Here is a 27,042-nt window from a genome sequence, read left to right as displayed (position 1 = left end):
ACCCGACACAGCCAGAAGAGGACTGGCCACCCCACATAGCCTGGTTCCTCTCTAGGTTTCTTCCTAGGTTTTGGCCTTTCTAGGGAGTTTTTCCTAGCCACCGTGCTTCTACACCTGCATTGCTTGCTGTTTGGGGGTTTTAGGCTGGGTTTCGGAACAGCACTTTGAGACATCAGCTGATGTACGAAGGGCTATATAAATAAATTTGATTTGATTTGATTTTATTGAAGGGAAACAATAACAGTCTTGAATTGTTTTGTCAACATATTGATACAATCTTATATACAACGAGGAATTAAACTACAAAATACTCATCCCATTTTACTCCCTCAAATAGTCTCCTCCCATTTTACTCCCTCAAATAGTCTCCTCCCATTTTTCTCCCTCAAATAGTCTCCTCCCATTTTACTCCCTCAAATAGTCTCCTCCCATTTTACTCCCTCAAATAGTCTCCTCCCATTTTACTCCCTCAAATAGTCTCCTCCCATTTTACTCCCTCAAATAGTCTCCTCCCATTTTACTCCCTCAAATAGTCTCCTCCCATTTTACTCCCTCAAATAGTCTCCTCCCATTTTACTCCCTCAAATAGTCTCCTCCCATTTTACTCCCTCAAATAGTCTCCTCCCATTTTACTCCCTCAAATAGTCTCCTCCCATTTTACTTCCTCAAATAGTCTCCTCCCATTTTTTTACATAGTCCCTCACTCCCTCAATAGTCTCCTCCCATTTTACTCCCTCAAATAGTCTCCTCCCATTTTACTCCCTCAAATAGTCTCCTCCCATTTTAATCCCTCATAGTCTCCTCCCATTTTACTCCTCAAATAGTCTCCTCCCATTTTACTCCCTCAAATAGTCTCCTCCCATTTTACTCCCTCAAATAGTCTCCTCCCATTTTACACCCTCAAATAGTCTCCTCCCATTTTACTCCCTCAAATAGTCTCCTCCCATTTTACTCCCTCAAATAGTCTCCTCCCATTTTACTCCCTCAAATAGTCTCCTCCCATTTTACTCCCTCAAATAGTCTCCTCCCATTTTACTCCCTCAAATAGTCTCCTCCCATTTTAATCCCTCAAATAGCTCCTCCCAGTCCCTCAAATAGTCTCCTCCCATTTTACTCCCTCAAATAGTCTCCTCCCATTTTACTCCCTCAAATAGTCTCCTCCCATTTTACTCCCTCAAATAGTCTCCTCCCATTTTACTCCCTCAAATAGTCTCCTCCCATTTTACTCCCTCAAATAGTCTCCTCCCATTTTACTCCCTCAAATAGTCTCCTCCCATTTTACTCCCTCAAATAGTCTCCTCCCATTTTTCCTCAAATAGTATCCTCCCATTTTACTCCCCTCCCATTTTACTCCCTCAAATAGTCTCCTCCCATTTTACTCCCTCAAATAGTCTCCTCCCATTTTACTCCCTCAAATAGTCTCCTCCCATTTTTACTCCCTCAAATAGTCTCCTCCCATTTTACTCCCTCAAATAGTCTCCTCCCATTTTACTCCCTCAAATAGTCTCCTCCCATTTTAATCCCTCAAATAGCTCCTCCCATTTTACTCCCTCAAATAGTCTCCTCCCATTTTACTCCCTCAAATAGTCTCCTCCCATTTTACTCCCTCAAATAGTCTCCTCCCATTTTACTCCCTCAAATAGTCTCCTCCCATTTTACTCCCTCAAATAGTCTCCTCCCATTTTACTCCCTCAAATAGTCTCCTCCCATTTTACTCCCTCAAATAGTCTCCTCCCATTTTACTCCCTCAAATAGTCTCCTCCCATTTTACTCCCTCAAAATACTCCTCCCATTTTACTCCCTCAAATAGTCTCCTGTGATATAGCTACATAATCCCTCTAGTGGTTAAGCCATCTATCCAACAACAACAGCACCGTAGCTGAGGAACTCTCAGTACTGTTCTCTTCTATCCAATAACAGCACCGTAGCTGAGGAACTCTCAGTACTGTTCTCTTCTATCCAATAACAGCACAGTAGCTGAGGAACTCTCAGTACTGTTCTCTTCTATCCAATAACAACAACACCGTAGCTGAGGAACTCTCAGTACTGTTCTCTTCTATCCAATAACAGCACCGTAGCTGAGGAACTCTCAGTACTGTTCTCTTCTATCCAACAACAGCACCGTAGCTGAGGAACTCTCAGTACTGTTCTCTTCTATCCAACAACAGCACCGTAGCTGAGGAACTCTCAGTACTGTTCTCTTCTATCCAACAACAGCACCGTAGCTGAGGAACTCTCAGTACTGTTCTCTTCTATCCAACAACAGCACCGTAGCTGAGGAACTCTCAGTACTGTCCTCTTCTATCCAACAACAGCACCGTAGCTGAGGAACTCTCAGTACTGTTCTCTTCTATCCAACAATAACAGCACCGTAGCTGAGGAACTCTCAGTACTGTTCTCTTCTATCCAACAACAGCACCGTAGCTGAGGAACTCTCAGTACTGTTCGCTTCTATCCAACAGCACCGTAGCTGAGGACCTCTCAGTACTGTTCTCTTCTATCCAACAGCACCGTAGCTGAGGAACTCTCAGTACTGTTCTCTTCTATCCAACAACAGCACCGTAGCTGAGGAACTCTCAGTACTGTTCTCTTCTATCCAACAACAGCACCGTAGCTGAGGACCTCTCAGTACTGTTCTCTTCTATCCAACAACAGCACCGTAGCTGAGGAACTCTCAGTACTGTTCTCTTCTATCCAACAACAACAGCACCGTAGCTGAGGAACTCTCAGTACTGTTCTCTTCTATCCAACAACAGCACCGTAGCTGAGGAACTCTCAGTACTGTTCTCTTCTATCCAACAATAACAGCACCGTAGCTGAGGAACTCTCAGTACTGTTCTCTTCTATCCAACAACAGCACCGTAGCTGAGGAACTCTCAGTACTGTTCTCTTCTATCCAACAACAACAGCACCGTAGCTGAGGAACTCTCAGTACTGTTCTCTTCTATCCCAACAGCACCGTAGCTGAGGACCTCTCAGTACTGTTCTCTTCTATCCAACAACAGCACTGTAGCTGAGGAACTCTCAGTACTGTTCTCTTCTATCCAACAACAGCACCGTAGCTGAGGAACTCTCAGTACTGTTCTCTTCTATCCAATAACAGCACCGTAGCTGAGGAACTCTCAGTACTGTCCTCTTCTATCCAATAACAGCACCGTAGCTGAGGAACTCTCAGTACTGTTCTCTTCTATCCAACAACAACAGCACTGTAGCTGAGGAACTCTCAGTACTGTTCTCTTCTATCCAACAGCACCGTAGCTGAGGAACTCTCAGTACTGTTCTCTTCTATCCAACAACAGCACCGTAGCTGAGGACCTCTCAGTACTGTTCTCTTCTATCCAACAACAACAGCACTGTAGCTGAGGAACTCTCAGTACTGTTCTCTTCTATCCAACAGCACCGTAGCTGAGGAACTCTCAGTACTGTTCTCTTCTATCCAACAATAACAGCACCGTAGCTGAGGAACTCTCAGTACTGTTCTCTTCTATCCAACAACAACAGCACCGTAGCTGAGGAACTCTCAGTACTGTTCTCTTCTATCCAATAACAGCACCGTAGCTGAGGAACTCTCAGTACTGTTCTCTTCTATCCAACAACAGCACCGTAGCTGAGGAACTCTCAGTACTGTTCTCTTCTATCCAACAACAGCACCGTAGCTGAGGAACTCTCAGTACTGTTCTCTTCTATCCAACAACAACAGCACCGTAGCTGAGGAACTCTCAGTACTGTTCTCTTCTATCCAACAACAACAGCACCGTAGCTGAGGAACTCTCAGTACTGTTCTCTTCTATCCAATAACAGCACCGTAGCTGAGGAACTCTCAGTACTGTTCTCTTCTATCCAACAACAGCACCGTAGCTGAGGAACTCTCAGTACTGTTCTCTTCTATCCAACAACAACACCGTAGCTGAGGAACTCTCAGTACTGTTCTCTTCTATCCAACAACAACAGCACCGTAGCTGAGGAACTCTCAGTACTGTTCTCTTCTATCCAACAACAGCACCGTAGCTGAGGAACTCTCAGTACTGTTCTCTTCTATCCAACAATAACACCGTAGCTGAGGAACTCTCAGTACTGTTCTCTTCTATCCAACAACAGCACCGTAGCTGAGGACCTCTCAGTACTGTTCTCTTCTATCCAACAACAGCACCGTAGCTGAGGAACTCTTAGTACTGTTCTCTTCTATCCAACAACAGCACCGTAGCTGAGGAACTCTCAGTACTGTTCTCTTCTATCCAACAACAGCACCGTAGCTGAGGAACTCTCAGTACTGTTCTCTTCTATCCAACAACAGCACCGTAGCTGAGGAACTCTCAGTACTGTTCTCTTCTATCCAACAACAGCACCGTAACTGAGGAACTCTCAGTACTGTTCTCTTCTATCCAACAACAGCACCGTAGCTGAGGAACTCTCAGTACTGTTCTCTTCTATCCAACAACAGCACCGTAGCTGAGGAACTCTCAGTACTGTTCTCTTCTATCCAATAACAGCACCGTAGCTGAGGAACTCTCAGTACTGTTCTCTTCTATCCAACAACAGCACCGTAGCTGAGGAACTCTCAGTACTGTTCTCTTCTATCCAACAACAACAGCACCGTAGCTGAGGAACTCTCAGTACTGTTCTCTTCTATCCAACAACAGCAGCACTGTAGCTGAGGAACTCTCAGTACTGTTCTCTTCTATCCAACAACAGCACCGTAGCTGAGGAACTCTCAGTACTGTTCTCTTCTATCCAACAACAGCACCGTAGCTGAGGAACTCTCAGTACTGTTCTCTTCTATCCAACAACAGCAGCACTGTAGCTGAGGAACTCTCAGTACTGTTCTCTTCTATCCAACAACAGCACTGTAGCTGAGGAACTCTCAGTACTGTTCTCTTCTATCCAACAACAGCAGCACTGTAGCTGAGGAACTCTCAGTACTGTTCTCTTCTATCCAACAACAGCAGCACTGTAGCTGAGGAACTCTCAGTACTGTTCTCTTCTATCCAACAACAGCACCGTAGCTGAGGAACTCTCAGTACTGTTCTCTTCTATCCAATAACAGCACCGTAGCTGAGGAACTCTCAGTACTGTCCTCTTCTATCCAATAACAGCACCGTAGCTGAGGAACTCTCAGTACTGTTCTCTTCTATCCAACAACAACAGCACCGTAGCTGAGGAACTCTCAGTACTGTTCTCTTCTATCCAACAATAACAGCACCGTAGCTGAGGAACTCTCAGTACTGTTCTCTTCTATCCAACAACAACAGCACCGTAGCTGAGGAACTCTCAGTACTGTTCTCCTATCCAACAACAACAGCACCGTAGCTGAGGACCTCTCAGTACTGTCCTCTTCTATCCAACAGCACCGTAGCTGAGGAACTCTCAGTACTGTTCTCTTCTATCCAACAACAGCACCGTAGCTGAGGAACTCTCAGTACTGTTCTCTTCTATCCAACAGCACCGTAGCTGAGGAACTCTCAGTACTGTTCTCTTCTATCCAACAGCACCGTAGCTGAGGAACTCTCAGTACTGTTCTCTTCTATCCAACAACAACAGTCCGTAGCTGAGGAACTCTCAGTACTGTTCTCTTCTATCCAACAACAGCACCGTAGCTGAGGAACTCTCAGTACTGTTCTCTTCTCCAACAACAGCACCGTAGCTGAGGTCTCAGTACTGTTCTCTTCTATCCAACAACAGCACCGTAGCTGAGGAACTCTCAGTACTGTTCTCTTCTATCCAACAACAGCACCGTAGCTGAGGAACTCTCAGTACTGTTCTCTTCTATCCAACAACAACAGCACCGTAGCTGAGGAACTCTCAGTACTGTTCTCTTCTATCCAACAACAGCACCGTAGCTGAGGAACTCTCAGTACTGTCTCTGTATCCAACAACAGCTGTAGCTGAGGAACTCTCAGTACTGTTCTCTTCTATCCAACAATAACAGCACCGTAGCTGAGGAACTCTCAGTACTGTTCTCTTCTATGTAATAACAGCCCCTGTAGCTGAGGAACTCTCAGTACTGTTCTCTTCTATCCAGGCGGAGTTGAGTTTTCATAACTGGTCTGTAATCTGCCTAGCAACAACATTGAGTCAGTCAATACTAAAAATGTAAAATTCTGAAAACGCTTACCTTGTACCTATGTCTGTCCTGTAGCTATGTCTGTCCTGTAGCTATGTCTGTCCTGTACCTATGTCTGTCCTGTAGCTACGTCTGTCCTGTACTTATGTCTGTCCTTTACCTATGTCTGTCCTGTACCTATGTCTGTCCTGTAGCTATGTCTGTCCTGTAGCTACGTCTGTCCTGTACCTACGTCTGTCCTGTACCTACGTCTGTCCTGTACCTACGTCTGTCCTGTAGCTACTACGTCTGTCCTGTACCTACGTCTGTCCTGTAGCTATGTCTGTCCTGTAGCTACGTCTGTCCTGTACCTACGTCTGTCCTGTAGCTACGTCTGTCCTGTACCTACGTCTGTCCTGTAGCTATGTCTGTCCTGTAGCTACGTCTGTCCTGTAGCTACTACGTCTGTCCTGTACCTATGTCTGTCCTGTACCTACGTCTGTCCTGTACCTACGTCTGTCCTGTAGCTATGTCTGTCCTGTACCTACGTCTGTCCTGTACCTATGTCTGTCCTGTACCTATGTCTGTCCTGTAGCTACGTCTGTCCTGTAGCTATGTCTGTCCTGTACCTACGTCTGTCCTGTACCTATGTCTGTCCTGTACCTATGTCTGTCCTGTACCTATGTCTGTCCTGTACCTACGTCTGTCCTGTACCTACGTCTGTCCTGTACCTACGTCTGTCCTGTACCTATGTCTGTCCTGTACCTACGTCTGTCCTGTACCTACGTCTGTCCTGTACCTACGTCTGTCCTGTAGCTACGTCTGTCCTGTAGCTACGTCTGTCCTGTAGCTATGTCTGTCCTGTACCTATGTCTGTCCTGTACCTACGTCTGTCCTGTACCTATGTCTGTCCTGTACCTATGTCTGTCCTGTACCTACGTCTGTCCTGTAGCTATGTCTGTCCTGTACCTACGTCTGTCCTGTACCTACGTCTGTCCTGTACCTACGTCTGTCCTGTACCTATGTCTGTCCTGTACCTATGTCTGTCCTGTAGCTACGTCTGTCCTGTAGCTACGTCTGTCCTGTAGCTATGTCTGTCCTGTACCTACGTCTGTCCTGTACCTACGTCTGTCCTGTACCTACGTCTGTCCTGTAGCTACTACGTCTGTCCTGTACCTATGTCTGTCCTGTACCTACGTCTGTCCTGTACCTATGTCTGTCCTGTACCTATGTCTGTCCTGTAGCTACGTCTGTCCTGTACCTACGTCTGTCCTGTAGCTACGTCTGTCCTGTACGTACGTCTGTCTTGTACCTATGTCTGTCCTGTACCCATGTCTGTCCTGTAGCTACTACGTCTGTCCTGTACCTATGTCTGTCCTGTACTTATGTCTGTCCTGTACCTATGTCTGTCCTGTACTTATGTCCATCCTGTACCTATGTCTGTCCTGTACTTATGTCTGTCCTGTACCTATGTCTGTCCTGTACCTACGTCTGTCCTGTACCTATGTCTGTCCTGTACCTATGTCTGTCCTGTAGCTATGTCTGTCCTGTAGCTACGTCTGTCCTGTAACTATGTCTGTCCTGTACCTATGTCTGTCCTGTACCTATGTCTGTCCTGTACCTATGTCTGTCCTGTAGCTACGTCTGTCCTAGCTACGTCTGTCCTACGTACGTCTGTCTTGTACCTACGTCTGTCCTGTACCTACGTCTGTCCTGTAGCTACGTCTGTCCTGTAGCTACGTCTGTCCTGTAGCTATGTCTGTCCTGTACCCATGTCTGTCCTGTACCTACGTCTGTCATGTAGCTATGTCTGTCCTGTAGCTACGTCTGTCCTGGACTACGTCTGTCTTGTACCTACGTCTGTCCTGTACCTACGTCTGTCCTGTAGCTACGTCTGTCCTGTAGCTACGTCTGTCCTGTACCCATGTCTGTCCTGTACCTATGTCTGTCCTGTACCTACGTCTGTCCTGTACCTACGTCTGTCCTGTACCTATGTCTGTCCTGTACCTACGTCTGTCCTGTAGCTATGTCTGTCCTGTACCTATGTCTGTCCTGTACCTATGTCTGTCCTGTAGCTACTACGTCTGTCCTGTACCTATGTCTGTCCTGTACCTATGTCTGTCCTGTACCTACGTCTGTCCTGTACCTACGTCTGTCCTGTACCTACGTCTGTCCTGTACCTACGTCTGTCCTGTACCTACGTCTGTCCTGTACCTACGTCTGTCCTGTACCTATGTCTGTCCTGTACCTACGTCTGTCCTGTACCTATGTCTGTCCTGTACCTACGTCTGTCCTGTACCTACGTCTGTCCTGTAGCTATGTCTGTCCTGTACCTATGTCTGTCCTGTACCTACGTCTGTCCTGTACCTACGTCTGTCCTGTACCTATGTCTGTCCTGTACCTACGTCTGTCCTGTAGCTACGTCTGTCCTGTAGCTACGTCTGTCCTGTACCTACGTCTGTCCTGTAGCTATGTCTGTCCTGTACCTATGTCTGTCCTGTACCTACGTCTGTCCTGTACCTATGTCTGTCCTGTAGCTACGTCTGTCCTGTACCTACGTCTGTCCTGTAGCTATGTCTGTCCTGTAGCTATGTCTGTCCTGTACCTATGTCTGTCCTGTACCTATGTCTGTCCTGTAGCTATGTCTGTCCTGTACCTACGTCTGTCCTGTACCTATGTCTGTCCTGTAGCTATGTCTGTCCTGTAGCTACTACGTCTGTCCTGTACCTATGTCTGTCCTGTACCCATGTCTGTCCTGTAGCTACTACGTCTGTCCTGTACCTATGTCTGTCCTGTAGCTATGTCTGTCCTGTACCTACGTCTGTCCTGTACTTATGTCTGTCTTGTACCTACGTCTGTCCTGTAGCTACTACGTCTGTCCTGTACCTATGTCTGTCCTGTAGCTATGTCTGTCCTGTACCTACGTCTGTCCTGTACCTATGTCTGTCCTGTACCTATGTCTGTCCTGTACCTACGTCTGTCCTGTACCCACGTCTGTCCTGTAGCTATGTCTGTCCTGTACCTACGTCTGTCCTGTACCTATGTCTGTCCTGTACCTATGTCTGTCCTGTAGCTACATCTGTCCTGTACCTATGTCTGTCCTGTACCTACGTCTGTCCTGTACCTATGTCTGTCCTGTACCTATGTCTGTCCTGTACCTACGTCTGTCCTGTACCTATGTCTGTCCTGTACCTATGTCTGTCCTGTACCTACGTCTGTCCTGTAGCTATGTCTGTCCTGTACCTACGTCTGTCCTGTACCTACGTCTGTCCTGTACCTATGTCTGTCCTGTACCTATGTCTGTCCTGTACCTATGTCTGTCCTGTACCTACGTCTGTCCTGTACCTATGTCTGTCCTGTACCTACGTCTGTCCTGTACCTATGTCTGTCCTGTACCTATGTCTGTCCTGTACCTACGTCTGTCCTGTACCTACGTCTGTCCTGTAGCTACGTCTGTCCTGTACGTACGTCTGTCTTGTACCTATGTCTGTCCTGTACCCATGTCTGTCCTGTAGCTACTACGTCTGTCCTGTACCTATGTCTGTCCTGTACTTATGTCTGTCCTGTACCTATGTCTGTCCTGTACTTATGTCTGTCCTGTACCTATGTCTGTCCTGTACTTATGTCTGTCCTGTACCTATGTCTGTCCTGTACCTACGTCTGTCCTGTACCTATGTCTGTCCTGTACCTATGTCTGTCCTGTAGCTATGTCTGTCCTGTAGCTACGTCTGTCCTGTAACTATGTCTGTCCTGTACCTATGTCTGTCCTGTACCTATGTCTGTCCTGTACCTATGTCTGTCCTGTAGCTATGTCTGTCCTGTAGCTACGTCTGTCCTGTACGTACGTCTGTCTTGTACCTACGTCTGTCCTGTAGCTACGTCTGTCCTGTAGTCTGTCCTGTAGCTACGTCTGTCCTGTAGCTATGTCTGTCCTGTACCCATGTCTGTCCTGTACCTACGTCTGTCCTGTAGCTATGTCTGTCCTGTAGCTACGTCTGTCCTGGACGTACGTCTGTCTTGTACCTACGTCTGTCCTGTACCTACGTCTGTCCTGTAGCTATGTCTGTCCTGTAGCTACGTCTGTCCTGTACCTATGTCTGTCCTGTACCTATGTCTGTCCTGTACCTATGTCTGTCCTGTACCTATGTCTGTCCTGTACCTACGTCTGTCCTGTACCTATGTCTGTCCTGTACCTATGTCTGTCCTGTACCTACGTCTGTCCTGTAGCTACTACGTCTGTCCTGTACCTATGTCTGTCCTGTACCTATGTCTGTCCTGTACCTACGTCTGTCCTGTACCTACGTCTGTCCTGTACCTACGTCTGTCCTGTACCTACGTCTGTCCTGTACCTACGTCTGTCCTGTACCTATGTCTGTCCTGTACCTACGTCTGTCCTGTACCTATGTCTGTCCTGTACCTACGTCTGTCCTGTACCTACGTCTGTCCTGTAGCTATGTCTGTCCTGTACCTATGTCTGTCCTGTACCTACGTCTGTCCTGTACCTACGTCTGTCCTGTACCTATGTCTGTCCTGTACCTACGTCTGTCCTGTACCTACGTCTGTCCTGTACCTATGTCTGTCCTGTACCTACGTCTGTCCTGTAGCTATGTCTGTCCTGTACCTATGTCTGTCCTGTACCTACGTCTGTCCTGTACCTATGTCTGTCCTGTAGCTACGTCTGTCCTGTACCTACGTCTGTCCTGTACCTACGTCTGTCCTGTACCTACGTCTGTCCTGTACCTACGTCTGTCCTGTACCTACGTCTGTCCTGTAGCTATGTCTGTCCTGTACCTACGTCTGTCCTGTACCTATGTCTGTCCTGTACCTATGTCTGTCCTGTAGCTACTACGTCTGTCCTGTACCTATGTCTGTCCTGTACCCATGTCTGTCCTGTAGCTACTACGTCTGTCCTGTACCTATGTCTGTCCTGTAGCTATGTCTGTCCTGTACCTACGTCTGTCCTGTACTTATGTCTGTCTTGTACCTACGTCTGTCCTGTAGCTACTACGTCTGTCCTGTACCTATGTCTGTCCTGTAGCTATGTCTGTCCTGTACCTACGTCTGTCCTGTACCTACGTCTGTCCTGTACCTATGTCTGTCCTGTAGCTACGTCTGTCCTGTACCTACGTCTGTCCTGTACCTACGTCTGTCCTGTACCTACGTCTGTCCTGTACCTATGTCTGTCCTGTACCCATGTCTGTCCTGTAGCTACTACGTCTGTCCTGTACCTATGTCTGTCCTGTACTTATGTCTGTCCTGTACCTATGTCTGTCCTGTACTTATGTCTGTCCTGTACCTACGTCTGTCCTGTACCTACGTCTGTCCTGTACCTACGTCTGTCCTGTACCTACGTCTGTCCTGTACCTACGTCTGTCCTGTAGCTACTACGTCTGTCCTGTACCTATGTCTGTCCTGTACCTATGTCTGTCCTGTACCTATGTCTGTCCTGTACCTATGTCTGTCCTGTACCTATGTCTGTCCTGTACCTATGTCTGTCCTGTACCTATGTCTGTCCTGTAGCTACGTCTGTCCTGTACCTATGTCTGTCCTGTACCTACGTCTGTCCTGTACCTATGTCTGTCCTGTAGCTATGTCTGTCCTGTACCTATGTCTGTCCTGTACCTATGTCTGTCCTGTACCTACGTCTGTCCTGTAGCTATGTCTGTCCTGTAGCTACGTCTGTCCTGTACCTACGTCTGTCCTGTAGCTATGTCTGTCCTGTAGCTACGTCTGTCCTGTACCTACGTCTGTCCTGTACCTATGTCTGTCCTGTACCTACGTCTGTCCTGTAGCTACGTCTGTCCTGTACGCTACGTCTGTCTTGTACCTACGTCTGTCCTGTACCTACGTCTGTCCTGTACCTACGTCTGTCCTGTACCCACGTCTGTCCTGTAGCTATGTCTGTCCTGTACCTATGTCTGTCCTGTAGCTACGTCTGTCCTGTACTTATGTCTGTCCTGTACCTACGTCTGTCCTGTACCTACGTCTGTCCTGTACCCACGTCTGTCCTGTAGCTACGTCTGTCCTGTACCTATGTCTGTCCTGTAGCTATGTCTGTCCTGTACCTACGTCTGTCCTGTACCTACGTCTGTCCTGTACCTACGTCTGTCCTGTACCTACGTCTGTCCTGTACCTACGTCTGTCCTGTACCTATGTCTGTCCTGTACCTATGTCTGTCCTGTAGCTATGTCTGTCCTGTACCTATGTCTGTCCTGTACCTACGTCTGTCCTGTACCTACGTCTGTCCTGTACCTACGTCTGTCCTGTACCTACGTCTGTCCTGTACCTACGTCTGTCCTGTACCTACGTCTGTCCTGTACCTACGTCTGTCCTGTACCTATGTCTGTCCTGTACCTATGTCTGTCCTGTACCTATGTCTGTCCTGTACCTATGTCTGTCCTGTACCTATGTCTGTCCTGTACCTATGTCTGTCCTGTACCTATGTCTGTCCTGTACCTATGTCTGTCCTGTACCTATGTCTGTCCTGTACCTACGTCTGTCCTGTACCTATGTCTGTCCTGTACCTATGTCTGTCCTGTACCTACGTCTGTCCTGTAGCTATGTCTGTCCTGTAGCTATGTCTGTCCTGTACCTATGTCTGTCCTGTAGCTACGTCTGTCCTGTACTTATGTCTGTCCTGTACCTACGTCTGTCCTGTACCCATGTCTGTCCTGTAGCTACTACGTCTGTCCTGTACCTATGTCTGTCCTGTACCCATGTCTGTCCTGTAGCTACTACGTCTGTCCTGTAGCTATGTCTGTCCTGTACCTATGTCTGTCCTGTACCTACGTCTGTCCTGTAGCTATGTCTGTCCTGTAGCTATGTCTGTCCTGTAGCTATGTCTGTCCTGTACCTACGTCTGTCCTGTAGCTATGTCTGTCCTGTAGCTACGTCTGTCCTGTACCTACGTCTGTCCTGTAGCAATGTCTATCCTGTAGCTATGTCTGTCCTGTACCTACGTCTGTCCTGTAGCTATGTCTGTCCTGTAGCTATGTCTGTCCTGTACCTATGTCTGTCCTGTAGCTACGTCTGTCCTGTAGCTACGTCTGTCCTGTAGCTACGTCTGTCCTGTACCTACGTCTGTCCTGTACCTATGTCTGTCCTGTAGCTATGTCTGTCCTGTAGCTATGTCTGTCCTGTACCTATGTCTGTCCTGTAGCTATGTCTGTCCTGTAGCTACGTCTGTCCTGTACCTATGTCTGTCCTGTAGCTATGTCTGTCCTGTAGCTATGTCTGTCCTGTACCTATGTCTGTCCTGTACCTATGTCTGTCCTGTACCTACGTCTGTCCTGTACCTACGTCTGTCCTGTAGCTCCTACGTCTGTCCTGTACCTACGTCTGTCCTGTACCTACGTCTGTCCTGTACCCACGTCTGTCCTGTAGCTATGTCTGTCCTGTAGCTATGTCTGTCCTGTAGCTATGTCTGTCCTGTAGCTATGTCTGTCCTGTACCTATGTCTGTCCTGTACCTATGTCTGTCCTGTACCTATGTCTGTCCTGTACCTACGTCTGTCCTGTACCTACGTCTGTCCTGTACCTACGTCTGTCCTGTACCTACGTCTGTCCTGTACCTACGTCTGTCCTGTACCTACGTCTGTCCTGTACCTACGTCTGTCCTGTACCCACGTCTGTCCTGTAACTATGTCTGTCCTGTACCTACGTCTGTCCTGTACCTACGTCTGTCCTGTACCTACGTCTGTCCTGTAGCTATGTCTGTCCTGTACCTATGTCTGTCCTGTAGCTATGTCTGTCCTGTAGCTATGTCTGTCCTGTACCTACGTCTGTCCTGTACCTACGTCTGTCCTGTACCTACGTCTGTCCTGTACCTATGTCTGTCCTGTACCTATGTCTGTCCTGTACCTATGTCTGTCCTGTAGCTATGTCTGTCCTGTACCTATGTCTGTCCTGTACCTATGTCTGTCCTGTACCTATGTCTGTCCTGTACCTATGTCTGTCCTGTACCTATGTCTGTCCTGTAGCTATGTCTGTCCTGTACCTATGTCTGTCCTGTACCTATGTCTGTCCTGTACCTATGTCTGTCCTGTACCTATGTCTGTCCTGTACCTATGTCTGTCCTGTACCTATGTCTGTCCTGTACCTATGTCTGTCCTGTAGCTACGTCTGTCCTGTACCTATGTCTGTCCTGTACCTATGTCTGTCCTGTAGCTATGTCTGTCCTGTACCTATGTCTGTCCTGTACCTACGTCTGTCTTGTACCTACGTCTGTCCTGTAGCTATGCGGTTCTTCCACAGTCTGCTGAAATTCATACTTTTAATTCAAACGTTTATTAAATAAAACCAACAAGTTTTGTGTGTTGATCACGTATCGTTGCCGCATCTCAGCAACAGGATTATAATGTTATAATTAATGAAAACATTTTTGTAAGGGTTGATACATTTTTCGTTAGGGAAAATCAAGTCTGACATTTTTTTTTAAATATTTTTTTTTACCACTTTTCCTCCACAATTTCCTGGTATGCAATTGTTTTTAGTAGCTACTATCTTGTCTCATCGCTACAACTCCCGTACGGGCTCGGGAAAGACGATGGTTGAAAGTCATTAGTCCTCCGAAACACAACCCAACCAAGCCGCACTGCTTCTTCACACAACGCGCATCCAACCCGGAAGCCAGCCGCACCAATGTGTTGGAGGAAACATTGTGCACCGCCCGGCCCGCCACAGGAGTCGCTAGTGCGCGATGAAACAAGGTTATCCCTACCGGCCAAAACCCTCCCCAACCCAGACGACGCTAGGCCAATTGTGCGTCGCCCCACGGACCTCCCGGTCGCGGCCGGTTACGATAGAGCCTGGGCGCGAACTCAGAGTCTCTGGTGGCACAGCTGGCGCTGCAGTACAGTACCCTTAACCACTGCGCCACCCGGGAGGCAAAGTCTGACATTTTTAAATAGAAATGACAAACTTTGGAATACTTTTTTAAAACTTGAATATATTACAAGTCTTCATTTCCTGCTGTACAGGAAATTTCCTGCAACAACAGGATGATCAAATTAAGAGATGTCATCTGTAGTGGCTTTGACATACTATGTAAACTAAGATTCAATTCAAAAGCTCATATGCAGTTAAGAAACACAATTGAGGAAAAAAGTGTTTTCGATCAAAGTTTTTTAAAATTAAGAGTATGAATTTCAGAAGAACCACAGTTGTACAAGGACAGATATAGGTACAAGGTAAGCATTTTCAGAATTTTACATTTTTTTTTAGTATTGACAGACTCAATGTTGTTGCTAGGCAGATCAAACGACCAGTTATCAAAACTCAGCTCCGCCCCTCGATATATAAGAGAGCGGAAGTTGAGCGTTCCTCAGCTACAGAGGGTGCTGCTCGTCAAGGAGTTTAACTGAAATTCTGAAGTAGGACAAATATCTAGGCAACAACTCAGCAGTTGCTTGGTTCACAGCGCGCACGGCACAGGTCACTCACCCCCAGGAATGTCAAAACAGGAGGGGAAGAAAGTTCTAGAAAGGTTTTAATAATAAGACGAACAGTGGTGTTGGGGGCTGTGCTTTGTCAAAGTGGGTGGGGTTATAACCTGCCTGGTTGTCAAAGTGGGTGGGGTTATACCCTGCCTGGTTGTCAAAGTGGGTGGGGTTATATCCTGCCTGGTTGTCAAAGTGGGTGGGGTTATATACTGCCTGGTTGTCAAAGTGGGTGGGGTTATATCCTGCCTGGTTGTCAAAGTGGGTGGGGTTATATCCTGCCTGGTTGTCAAAGTGGGTGGGGTTATATCCTGCCTGGTTGTCAAAGTGGGTGGGGTTATATCCTGCCTGGTTGTCAAAGTGGGTGGGGTTATATCCTGCCTGGTTGTCAAAGTGGGTGGGGTTATATCCTGCCTGGTTGTCAAAGTGGGTGGGGTTATATCCTGCCTGGTTGTCAAAGTGGGTGGGGTTATATCCTGCCTGGTTGTCAAAGTGGGTGGGGTTATATCCTGCCTGGTTGGCCCTGTCCGGGGGTATCGTCGGACGGGGCCACAGTGTCTCCCGACCCCTCCTGTCTCAGCCTCCAGTATTTATGCTGCAGTAGTTTATGTGTCGGGGGGCTAGGGTCAGTCTGTTATATCTGGAGTATTTCTCCTGTCTTATCCGGTGTCCTGTGTGAATTTAAGTATGCTCTCTCTAATTCTCTCTTTCACTCTCTCGGAGGACCTGAGCCCTAGGACCATGCCTCAGGACTAACTGGCCTGATGACTCCTTGCTGTCCCCAGTCCACCTGGTTGTGCTGCTGCTCCAATTTCGACTGTTCTGCCTGCGGCTATGGAACCCTGACCTGTTCACCGGACGTGCTACCTGTCCCAGACCTGCTGTTTTGGACTCTCTCCCTCTACCACACCTGCTGTCTCTAACTCTGAATGATTGGCTATGAAAAGCCAACTGACATGTACTCCTGACGTGCTGACCTGTTGCACCCTCGACAACCACAGTGATTATTATTATTTTAGCCTACTGGTCATCTATGAACGTTTGAACATCTTGGCCATGTTCTGTTATAATCTCTACCTGGCACAGCCAGAAGAGGACTGGCCACCCCTCATAGCCTGGTTCCTCTCTAGGTTTCTTCCTAGGTTTTGGCCTTTCTAGGGAGTTTTTCCTAGCCACCGTGCTTCTACACCTGCATTGCTTGCTGTTTGGGGTTTTAGTCTGGATTTCTGTACAGCACTTTGAGATATCAGCTGATGTAAAAAGGGCTTTATAAATACATTTTGATTGATTAACAACTTTTTAGTCAGTTATAGGAATTAAGTTCAGTTTTTAAAAAAAACTAGCCTTATTTCATCCAAGCAGGCAAAATCCCACTGGGCACAAACTGGTTTAATCAATGTTGTTTCAACATCATTTGTCAAGGTATTGTGACGTGGAAAATACATTGGATTTGAAAAAAAAAAAGCAATCAACTGTTGTTTTTTGAGGGTGGAATTTTCAACAACAGAATTATGTCTTCATTCTAACCAATTTCCAACACAGACAAACCTCGTATAAAATATGTTGAATTTGTACCTTTGAAACAACATCAGATTTTCAACATTATGTGTCTGTATTATCCACATTCAGAAGCAAATAAAAAACTTCAGGCTGGGTAGCACAACCTACTGGAGAGTTGGTGTAACTACAGCTATTCAATTGGTCTCCCATCCAGAGTTTTAACCAAGCTTTATTAAAATGTGTCACTGACTTCAACCAATGTGCTATCACGACAAAAACGATCATTGAGAGAGTTCTCTTATTAATAACTAAATCTATTCACTGTTGCTAGCAAAGTCAATTTCAATGGGTATATTTAACAGAGCAAATGGAATTCTCTGAGAGAATTTTGAATTTTTAAAACACATTTCTTGCTGTTCTACACATTTTGCCATGAGGCCGAGTGAACATTTATCCTTTTTACAGCTTATTTCCCTGTAATTCTAAACATTTTGGCAATTGGCGTATGACCTGTTCTTATGCTATCTGGGGAAAGGTTGGGGGCCAACCGAACTTATTTTGGCTTGGGGGCCGCCAGAGGCCGTGGGGCCACCCGCCTTACGGGGGCTGCTAGGGTGTGTTGTACACCATTGATCCACGTTGAAATGAGGTGCTGTGCCCAGTAGAATAACCTATAATAACAAATACAGGTTGAATAAAATATATCCCATGTTCTTACCTGGATGGTTTGGCTCTGGTGACTCGGGTCCCCTGACACTGGCCCCCCGACCAGCTTGCAATACAAATCGTGTATCGACCTTCCATTGTCCCCTTCTCCACAGGTCGCTGTCGCTGTGATTTTGGTCCCTTCTGCCAGGTTAAAATAAGGTGGGTGCAGGCTGTAGCCATTCACCCCGTTGGTGGGCAGTTCCTGGCCCTGCGCCGAGAGGCCGCAGATTAAGGGGTATAACAGCAGCAACGCAAGTTGTGCAGGGCCGCCAGCCGCCGGGGATACAGTCCCCAACACCAGTCCCCTCGCCATCTTCACCTGCCGGCGCTCTACTCTGCGGTTCGTTAGATAAATAGGCGACTAGGCTACAACGGACAAAACTAATAGAAATGCTCAAGAAAAGAACAGCCGAGATTATAACCTTACTGTGTTGTTACAAAGTAGGCTACCATCGGAAGTATAGCAATATAACAACGATATAAATTAGAGTTTAACTCCGAATCGTTGCGCGGTGAAGAAGTGCACAACAGTCGATGCGCTCTGCTTTTGCTGTAGCGTCTGAGTATCTCTCGCTCCGGCGAGCACCTAACTAACTATCTGTGCTCTGTTCTCTCTCCCTCCCCTACTCTCTCAATTCAATTCCCTCTCTCTCTCTCTTTTTCTGCCCTTAGTGGCTGAACGAGGTAGCTCAGCGCCAAGGTTGACTGGCTCCAATAAAATAAAAGTGTATTGGTCGCGTACACAGATGTTATAGCGGTTGCAGCGGGAAGCTCCCCAACGGTGCAGTAAAATGTAAATATACACACATACTAATGAACAACGAAAATAGAAACAAGAAATCAAGAATGTCAGACCGAATAACCTAAATAGCACTGTACCAGTTAATCCAAATGCAATCTATGAATATATAGGTCCTACACCCAAGAATATATAGCCTAGTGCAGGGTTCCCCAACTGGCGTCCCGCGGGCCGAATTTGGCCCGTAGGTGGTTTTATTTGCCCCCCCAAGTTTTATTGGTGTGTGTGAAATGATCATTGTTGGCCATAAAAGACTGTAAAAACACCAGGAAAATCAGCTCCAAGTGATGTTATATTAAGTCATCTGTTACCAAGTATTACCACACATAGTAGAGAGATGTGTAATCATCCTGTACCAATGTAAGTCAGGTTTGAAAATGTTACGTTTTAGTCAAACATTATACAGTTGAAGACAGAAGTTTACATACACTAAGGTTGGAGTCATTAAAACTCGTTTTTCAACCACTCCACAAATGTATTGTTTAACAAACTATAGTTTTGGCAAGTCGGTTAGGACATCTACTTTGTGCATGACACAAGTAATTTTTCCAACAATTGTTTAGACAGATTATTTCACTTATAATTCACTGTATCACAATTCCAGTGGGTCAGAAGTTTACATACACTAAGTTGACTGTGCCTTTCAACAGCTTGGAAAATTCCAGAAAATTATGTCATGGCTTTAGAAGCTTCTGATAGGCTAGTTGACATTATTTGAGTCAATTGGAGGTGTACCTGTGGATGTATTTCAAGGCCTACCTTCAAACTCAGTGCATCTTTGCTTGACATCATGGGAAAATCAAAATAAATCAGCCAAGACCTCAGAAAGAAAATTGTAAACCTCCATAAGTCTGGTTCATCCTTGGGAGCAATTTCTAAATGCCTGAAGGTACCACGTTCATCTGTACAAACAATAGTATGCAATCCCAATCCCAAAACAACAGCAAAGGACCTTGTGAAGATGCTGGAGGAAACAGGTACAGAAGTATCTATATCCACAGTAAAACGAGTCCTATACTGACATAAACTGAAAGGCCTCTAGGCAGTAGACAGGTAGGCAGTAGACTAGGCAGTAGACAGGTAGGCAGTAGACAGGTAGGCAGTAGACAGGTAGGCAGTAGACAGGTAGGCAGTAGACAGGTAGGCAGTAGACAGGCACAATCTTGTAACTGGATCGGCTGTGGGTTTTACAATACTGCCAGAGGTAGATATTGTATGTACAGTTGAAGTCGGAAGTTCACATACACCTCAGCCAAATACATTTAAACCAGTCCCACCTGCAGCAAAGCACGCCCACATGATGCTGCCACCCCCGTGCTTCACGGTTAGGATGGTGTGCTTCAGCTTGCAAGGTTCCCCCTTTTTCCTCAAAACATAACAATGGTCATTATGGCCAAACAGTTCTATTTTTGTTTCATCAGATCAGAGGACAAAAAGTGCGATCTTTGTCCTCATGTGCAGTTGCAAACCGTAGTCTGGCTTTTTTTCCTTGCTGAGTGACCTTTCAGGTTATGTCAGTATAGGACTCGTTTTACTGTGGATATAGATACTTTTGTACCTGTTTCCTCCAGCATCTTCACAAAATCCTTTGCTGTTGTTTTGGGATTGATTTGCACTTTTCGCACCAAAGTACGTTCATCTCTAGGAGACAGAACGCGTCTCCTTCCTGAGCGGTGTGGCGGCTGCGTGATCCCATGGTGTTTATACTTGCGTACTATTGTTTGTACAGATTAACGTGGTACCTTCAGGCGTTTGGAAATTGCTCCCAAGGATGAACCAGACTTGTGGAGGTCTACAATTTGTTTTCTGAGGTCTTGGCTGATTTCTTTTGATTTCCCCATGATGTCAAGCAAAGAGTTTGAAGGTAGGCCTTGAAATACATCCACAGGTACACCTCCAATTGACTCAAATTATGTCAATTAGCCTATCAGAAGCTTCTAAAGCCATGACATCATTTTCTGGAATTTTCCAAGCTGTTGAAAGGCACAGTCAATTTAGTGTATGTAAACTTCTGACCCACTGGAATTGTAATACAGTTTCCAAGAACACAGGATGAGATGTTACTATCCTTTGTGCAAGCACTTCCAAGAGTTAATGAACAGTGAGCCTGGTGAAATTTGGGGAGCGCATTGTCAGTAGTGTACCTGTCTGTAAACAATTGTTGGAAAAATTACTTGTGTCATGCACAAAGTAGATGTCCTAACCGACTTGCCAAAACTATAGTTTGTTAACAAGAAATTAGCTGTTAGATATGAGGAGTGTGAATCATTGTCTGTCTATGGGCAGCTATGAGGAGTGTGGATCACTGTGCTGTCTATGGGCAGCTATGAGGAGTGTGGATCACTGTCTGTCTATGGGCAGCTATGAGGAGTGTGGATCACTGTGCTGTCTATGGGCAGCTATGAGGAGTGTGGATCACTGTGCTTTCTATGGGCAGCTATGAGGAGTGTGGATCACTGTCTGTCTATGGGCAGCTATGAGGAGTGTGGATCACTGTCTGTCTATGGGCAGCTATGAGGAGTGTGGATCACTGTGCTGTCTATGGGCAGCTATGAGGAGTGTGGATCACTGTCTGTCTATGGGCAGCTATGAGGAGTGTGGATCACTGTGCTGTCTATGGGCAGCTATGAGGAGTGTGGATCCCTGTCTGTCTATGGGCAGCTATGAGGAGTGTGGATCCCTGTCTGTCTATGGGCAGCTATGAGGAGTGTGGATCACTGTCTGTCTATGGGCAGCTATGAGGAGTGTGGATCACTGTGCTTTCTATGGGCAGCTATGAGGAGTGTGGATCACTGTCTGTCTATGGGCAGCTATGAGGAGTGTGGATCACTGTGCTGTCTATGGGCAGCTATGAGGAGTGTGGATCCCTGTGCTGTTGGGTGTAGGGTCCATTGGAAGCTGTGGCCAGATGTCCCACTTCTCTACGTGTGTTACCATTCCCTCCTGTGTATGAACCTCCCTACTGCCCTTATGGATTCAGACTCATTGGATTGGTGTAAGCTTGGGCCAAGAGGGACTTTCCACCACGCACTGTTTCTTGGACCAGTTCAATCATTTGAGGGGGACTGAGTGAGTCTACACTTTCAGAGAGAGGGGTATAGAGATTAGGGAGAACCTGTCTCTGCTGTGTACCGACACACACACACACACACACACACACACACACACACACACACACACACACACACACACACACACACACACACACACACACACACACACACACACACACACACACACACACACACACACACACACACACACACACATAAACACACACACAGAACGGCATTCCTGACTGAACTCTTTCTCCGTAGCGAAGACCTTAACACAGGTTAACATCTACAAGGCCAGACTGACTACAAGGACACTTACTCAGAGCATGAGTTGACCAGATGGCAAGTCTCTCAGCTGACTGTTCTCTCTGCTACCAATGTACCAAGTCTCTCAGCTGACTGTTCTCTCTGCTACCAATGCACCAAGTCTCTCAGCTGACTGTTCTCTCTGCTACCAATGCACCAAGTCTCTCAGCTGACTGTTCTCTCTGCTACCAATGCACCAAGTCTCTCAGCTGACTGTTCTCTCTGCTACCAATGCACCAAGTCTCTCAGCTGACTGTTCTCTCTGCTACCAACGCACCAAGTCTCTCAGCTGACTGTTCTCTCTGCTACCAACGTACCAAGTCTCTCAGCTGACTGTTCTCTCTGCTACCAACGCACCAAGTCTCTCAGCTGACTGTTCTCTCTGCTACCAATGCACCAAGTCTCTCAGCTGACTGTTCTCTCTGCTACCAATGCACCAAGTCTCTCAGCTGACTGTTCTCTCTGCTACCAATGCACCAAGTCTCTCAGCTGACTGTTCTCTCTGCTACCAACGCACCAAGTCTCTCAGCTGACTGTTCTCTCTGCTACCAACGTACCAAGTCTCTCAGCTGACTGTTCTCTCTGCTACCAACGCACCAAGTCTCTCAGCTGACTGTTCTCTCTGCTACCAACGTACCAAGTCTCTCAGCTGACTGTTATCTCTGCTACCAACGCACCAAGTCTCTCAGCTGACTGTTCTCTCTGCTACCGCTTACTAACGTACCAAGTCTCTCAGCTGACTGTTCTCTCTGCTACCGCTTACTAACGTACCAAGTCTCTCAGCTGACTGTTCTCTCTGCTACCAATGCACCAAGTCTCTAAGCTGACTGTTCTCTCTGCTACCAACGCACCAAGTCTCTCAGCTGACTGTTCTCTCTGCTACCAACGTACCAAGTCTCTCAGCTGACTGTTCTCTCTGCTACCAACGTACCAAGTCTCTTAGCTGACTGTTCTCTCTGCTACCAACGTACCAAGTCTCTCAGCTGACTGTTCTCTCTGCTACCAACGTACCAAGTCTCTTAGCTGACTGTTCTCTCTGCTACCAACGCACCAAGTCTCTCAGCTGACTGTTCTCTCTGCTACCAACGTACCAAGTCTCTTAGCTGACTGTTCTCTCTGCTACCAACGTACCAAGTCTCTCAGCTGACTGTTCTCTCTGCTACCAACGTACCAAGTCTCTTAGCTGACTGTTCTCTCTGCTACCAACGCACCAAGTCTCTCAGCTGACTGTTCTCTCTGCTACCAACGCACCAAGTCTCTCAGCTGACTGTTCTCTCTGCTACCAACGTACCAAGTCTCTTAGCTGACTGTTCTCTCTGCTACCAACGTACCAAGTCTCTCAGCTGACTGTTCTCTCTGCTACCGCTTACCAACGTACCAAGTCTCTCAGCTGACTGTTCTCTCTGCTACCAACGTACCAAGTCTCTTAGCTGACTGTTCTCTCTGCTACCAACGCACCAAGTCTCTCAGCTGACTGTTCTCTCTGCTACCGCTTACCAACGTACCAAGTCTCTCAGCTGACTGTTCTCTCTGCTACCAACGTACCAAGTCTCTTAGCTGACTGTTCTCTCTGCTACCAACGCACCAAGTCTCTCAGCTGACTGTTCTCTCTGCTACCAACGTACCAAGTCTCTAAGCTGCACCAAGTCTGCACCAAGTCTGGAACCAACAGGACCCTGAACAGCTTCTACCCCCAAACCATAAGACTGATAAATAGTTAGTTAAATAGTTAACCACTAACTACCCAAACTATCTGCATTGCCCCTTATGGCACTAACTTTTTTGACTCATCACATACGCTGCTGCTACTGTTTATTATCTATCCTGTTGTCTAGTCACTTCACCCCTACCGATTGGTACATATCTACCTCAATGACATTGTTCCCTGTATATGGTCTCAGTACTCTCTGTAAATAACCCTGTATATGGACTCAGTACTCTGTGTAAATAACCCTCTATATGGGCTCAGTACTCTGTGTAAATAACCCTGTATATGGACTCAGTACTCTGTGTTAATAACCCTGTATATGGACTCAGTACTCTGTGTTAATAACCCTGTATATGGACTCAGTACTCTGTGTTAATAACCCTGTATATGGACTCAGTACTCTGTGTTAATAACCCTGTATATGGACTCAGTACTCTGTGTTAATAACCCTGTATATGGACTCAGTACTCTGTGTAAATTCTATCATTACTTATTGTGTATTTATTCATCATGTTGTTTTGTTTCTATTATTTCTCTGTTATTTTTCTCTACATTGTTGGGACGGGCCCGTCAGCATTTCACTGTTAGTCTACACCTGTTGTTTCTCTCTACATTGCTGGGAAGGGCCCGTCAGCATTTCACTGTTAGTCTACACCTGTTGTTTCTCTCTACATTGTTGGGAAGGGCCCGTCAGCATTTCACTGTTAGTCTACACCTGTTGTTTCTCTCTACATTGTTGGGAAGGCCCGTCAGCATTTCACTGTTAGTCTACACCTGTTGTTACTCTCTACATTGTTGGGAAGGGCCCGTCAGCATTTCACTGTTAGTCTACACCTGTTGTTTCTCTCTACATTGTTGGGAAGGGCCCGTCAGCATTTCACTGTTAGTCTACACCTGTTGTTTCTCTCTACATTGCTGGGAAGGGCCGTCAGCATTTCACTGTTAGTCTACACCTGTTGTTTCTCTCTACATTGTTGGGAAGGGCCCATCAGCATTTCACTGTTAGTCTACACCTGTTGTTTCTCTCTACATTGCTGGGAAGGGCCCGTCAGCATTTCACTGTTAGTCTACACCTGTTGTTTCTCTCTACATTGTTGGGAAGGGCCCGTCAGCATTTCACTGTTAGTCTACACCTGTTGTTTCTCTCTACATTGTTGGGAAGGGCCCGTCAGCATTTCACTGTTAGTCTACACCTGTTGTTTCTCTCTACATTGTTGGGAAGGGCCCGTCAGCATTTCACTGTTAGTCTACACCTGTTGTTTTTCTCTACATTGTTGGGAAGGGCCCGTCAGAATTTCACTGTTAGTCTACACCTGTTGTTTCTCTCTACATTGTTGGGAAGGGCCCGTCAGCATTTCACTGTTAGTCTACACCTGTTGTTTACCAACCATGTGACAAATACAATTTTATTTGATTTGGGAGATATACACTACGTGACCCAAAGTGTATGGACACCTGCTCGTCCAACATCTCATTCCAAAATCATGGGCATTAATATGGAGTTGGTCCCCCCTCTTTGCTGCTATAACAGCCTCCACTCTTCTGGGAAGGCTTTCCACTAGATGTTGGAACATTGTTGCTATAACTGCCTCCACTCTTCTGGGAAGGCTTTCCACTAGATGTTGGAACATTGCTGCTATAACAGCCTCCACTCTTCTGGGAAGGCTTTCCACTAGATGTTGGAACATTGCTGCTATAACAGCCTCCACTCTTCTGGGAAGGCTTTCCACTAGATGTTAGAACATTGCTGCTATAACAGCCTCCACTCTTCTGGGAAGGCTTTCCACTAGATGTTGGAACATTGCTGCTATAACAGCCTCCACTATTCTGGGAAGGCTTTCCACTAGATGCTGGAACATTGCTGCTATAACAGCCTCCACTCGTCTGGGAAGGCTTTACACTAGATGTTGGAACATTGCTGCTATAACAGCCTCCAATCTTCTGGGAAGGCTTTCCACTAGATGTTGGAACATTGCTGCTATAACAGCCTCCACTCTTCTGGGAAGGCTTTCCACTAGATGTTGGAACATTGCTGCAGGGGGACTTGCTTCTATTCAGCCACAAGAGCAGTGAGGTCGGGTACTGATGTTGGACGATTAGGCCTGGCTCGCAGTCGGCGTTCCAATTCATCCCCAAAATGGTTAGTTGGGGTTGAGGTCAGGGCTCTGTGCAGACCAGTTAAGTTCTTCCACATGGGGCCTCCCGATGGCGCAACAGTCATAGAAGAGGGAGGAGAATATATAGTGTATGTTTGAGGGGGACATAGAGCTTAAGACAGAGGTCTCACTACACGTGGATGATGGAAGTGTCATGGGCCTGTCACAATTTACCTTAAGGTTTAGAGAGTAACGAGGAAGAGGAGGGGGGAGGAGGAAGTTGGGAGATTGTGCATCCTAAATGGCACCCTATTCCCTACATAGTAGCCATAGGGCTCTGGTCTAAAGTAGTGCACTATGTAGGGAATAGGGTGCCATAGGGCTCTGGTCTAAAGTAGTGCACTATGTAGGGAATAGGGTGCCATAGGGCTCTGGTCTAAAGTAGTGCACTATGTAGGGAATAGGGTGCCATTTGGGATGCCGGACATCTTTAGAGTAACAGGAGGGAGGAGAAAGAGGGAGACTAGTGCCAATGTCACTTCAGGGGAAGGGAGTTGAAAAGGGAAGGAGGGGGGAGGGAGGAGCAGACGGAGGAGAAGAGGGAGGGAGGAGAAGAGGGAATAGGAGGAGAACAGGAAGGGAGGAGAGGAAAGATGAGGAGAAGAGGGAGGGAGGAGGAGAAGAGGAAGGGAGAAGAGGGGGGGAGGAGGAGAAGAGGAAGGGAGGAGAGGGAGGAGAGGAAGAGGGAGGAAGAAGGATAAGAGGGAGGGGAAGAGGAGAAGAGGGAGGGAGGAAGAGAGGGAGGAGGGAGGAGGAGGGGGAAGAGGATAGGGAGGAGAGAGAGGAGAGGGGGAGGAGGAGGGGGAGGGAGGAGGAGAGGGAGGAGGGAGGAGGAGGGGGAAGAGTATAGGGAGGAGAGAGAGGAGAGGGGGAGGAGGAGGGGGAGGGAGGGAGGGAGGGAGGGAGGGAGGAGAGAGAGGAAGGAGGAGTAGAAGTCGGAGGGAGGAGGAGAGGGAAGAGGATAGGGAGGAGAGAGAGGAGAGGGGGAGGAGTGAAGAGTGAGGGAGGAGGAGAAGAGAGGGGAAGAAGGAGGGAGGAGAAGAGGGAGGAGGTGAAGAGGGTGGGAGTGGAGAAGTAGAAGGAGGAAGAGAAGAGGGAGGAGGTGAAGAGGGTGGGAGTGGAGAAGTAGAAGGAGGAGGAGAAGAGGGAGGTTGGGAGGGAGGGAGGAGGAGAAGAGGGAGGTTGGGAGGGAGGGAGGAGGAGAAGAAGGAGGGAGGAGAAGAGGGTGGAGGAGAAGAGGAAGGAGGAGGAGAAGAGGGTAGAGGAGAAGAGGAAGGAGGAGGAGAAGAGGGTAGAGGAGAAGAGGGAGGAGGAGAAGAGGAAGGAGGAGGAG

At 47.1% G+C, this 27,042-nt stretch overlaps 1 protein-coding gene and 1 long non-coding RNA gene across 6 annotated transcripts in view; both read right to left on the bottom strand.

Moving 5' to 3' along the window:
• The window catches only part of lama5 (laminin, alpha 5), a 418,234-nt gene extending 399,966 nt beyond the window's left edge, over positions 1-18,268 (bottom strand). For 3 of the 4 annotated variants that reach the window (XM_052481312.1, XM_052481311.1, XM_052481313.1), the window contains exon 1: positions 17,695-18,268. In XM_052481312.1, coding sequence (XP_052337272.1) covers positions 17,695-17,997 — 303 coding nt within the window. In that variant the 5' untranslated portion in view covers positions 17,998-18,268. The remainder of the gene's footprint in view (positions 1-17,694) is intronic. The other variant, XM_052481314.1, reaches the window with a different exon arrangement.
• Positions 18,269-24,171: 5,903 nt separating this feature from the next.
• LOC127912571 (uncharacterized) lies at positions 24,172-24,935 on the bottom strand. 2 transcript variants are annotated; one of them, XR_008083295.1, is made up of 3 exons: positions 24,867-24,935; positions 24,627-24,806; positions 24,172-24,268 (listed from the first exon to the last, which is right to left on the bottom strand). It is a non-coding gene; the product is annotated as an uncharacterized LOC127912571 (long non-coding RNA). The 2 variants fall into 2 exon arrangements; XR_008083294.1 differs by lacking the exon at positions 24,172-24,268 and adding an exon at positions 24,346-24,447.
• Between the last annotated feature and the right edge of the window lie 2,107 nt (positions 24,936-27,042).

Source organism: Oncorhynchus keta, chromosome 27 (assembly GCF_023373465.1).
Source record: "Oncorhynchus keta strain PuntledgeMale-10-30-2019 chromosome 27, Oket_V2, whole genome shotgun sequence".
NCBI classification, from domain to species: Eukaryota; Metazoa; Chordata; class Actinopteri; order Salmoniformes; family Salmonidae; genus Oncorhynchus; species Oncorhynchus keta.
Note: the sequence above shows the minus strand (reverse complement) of the source record. Positions and strands in the feature narration are given on the sequence as shown.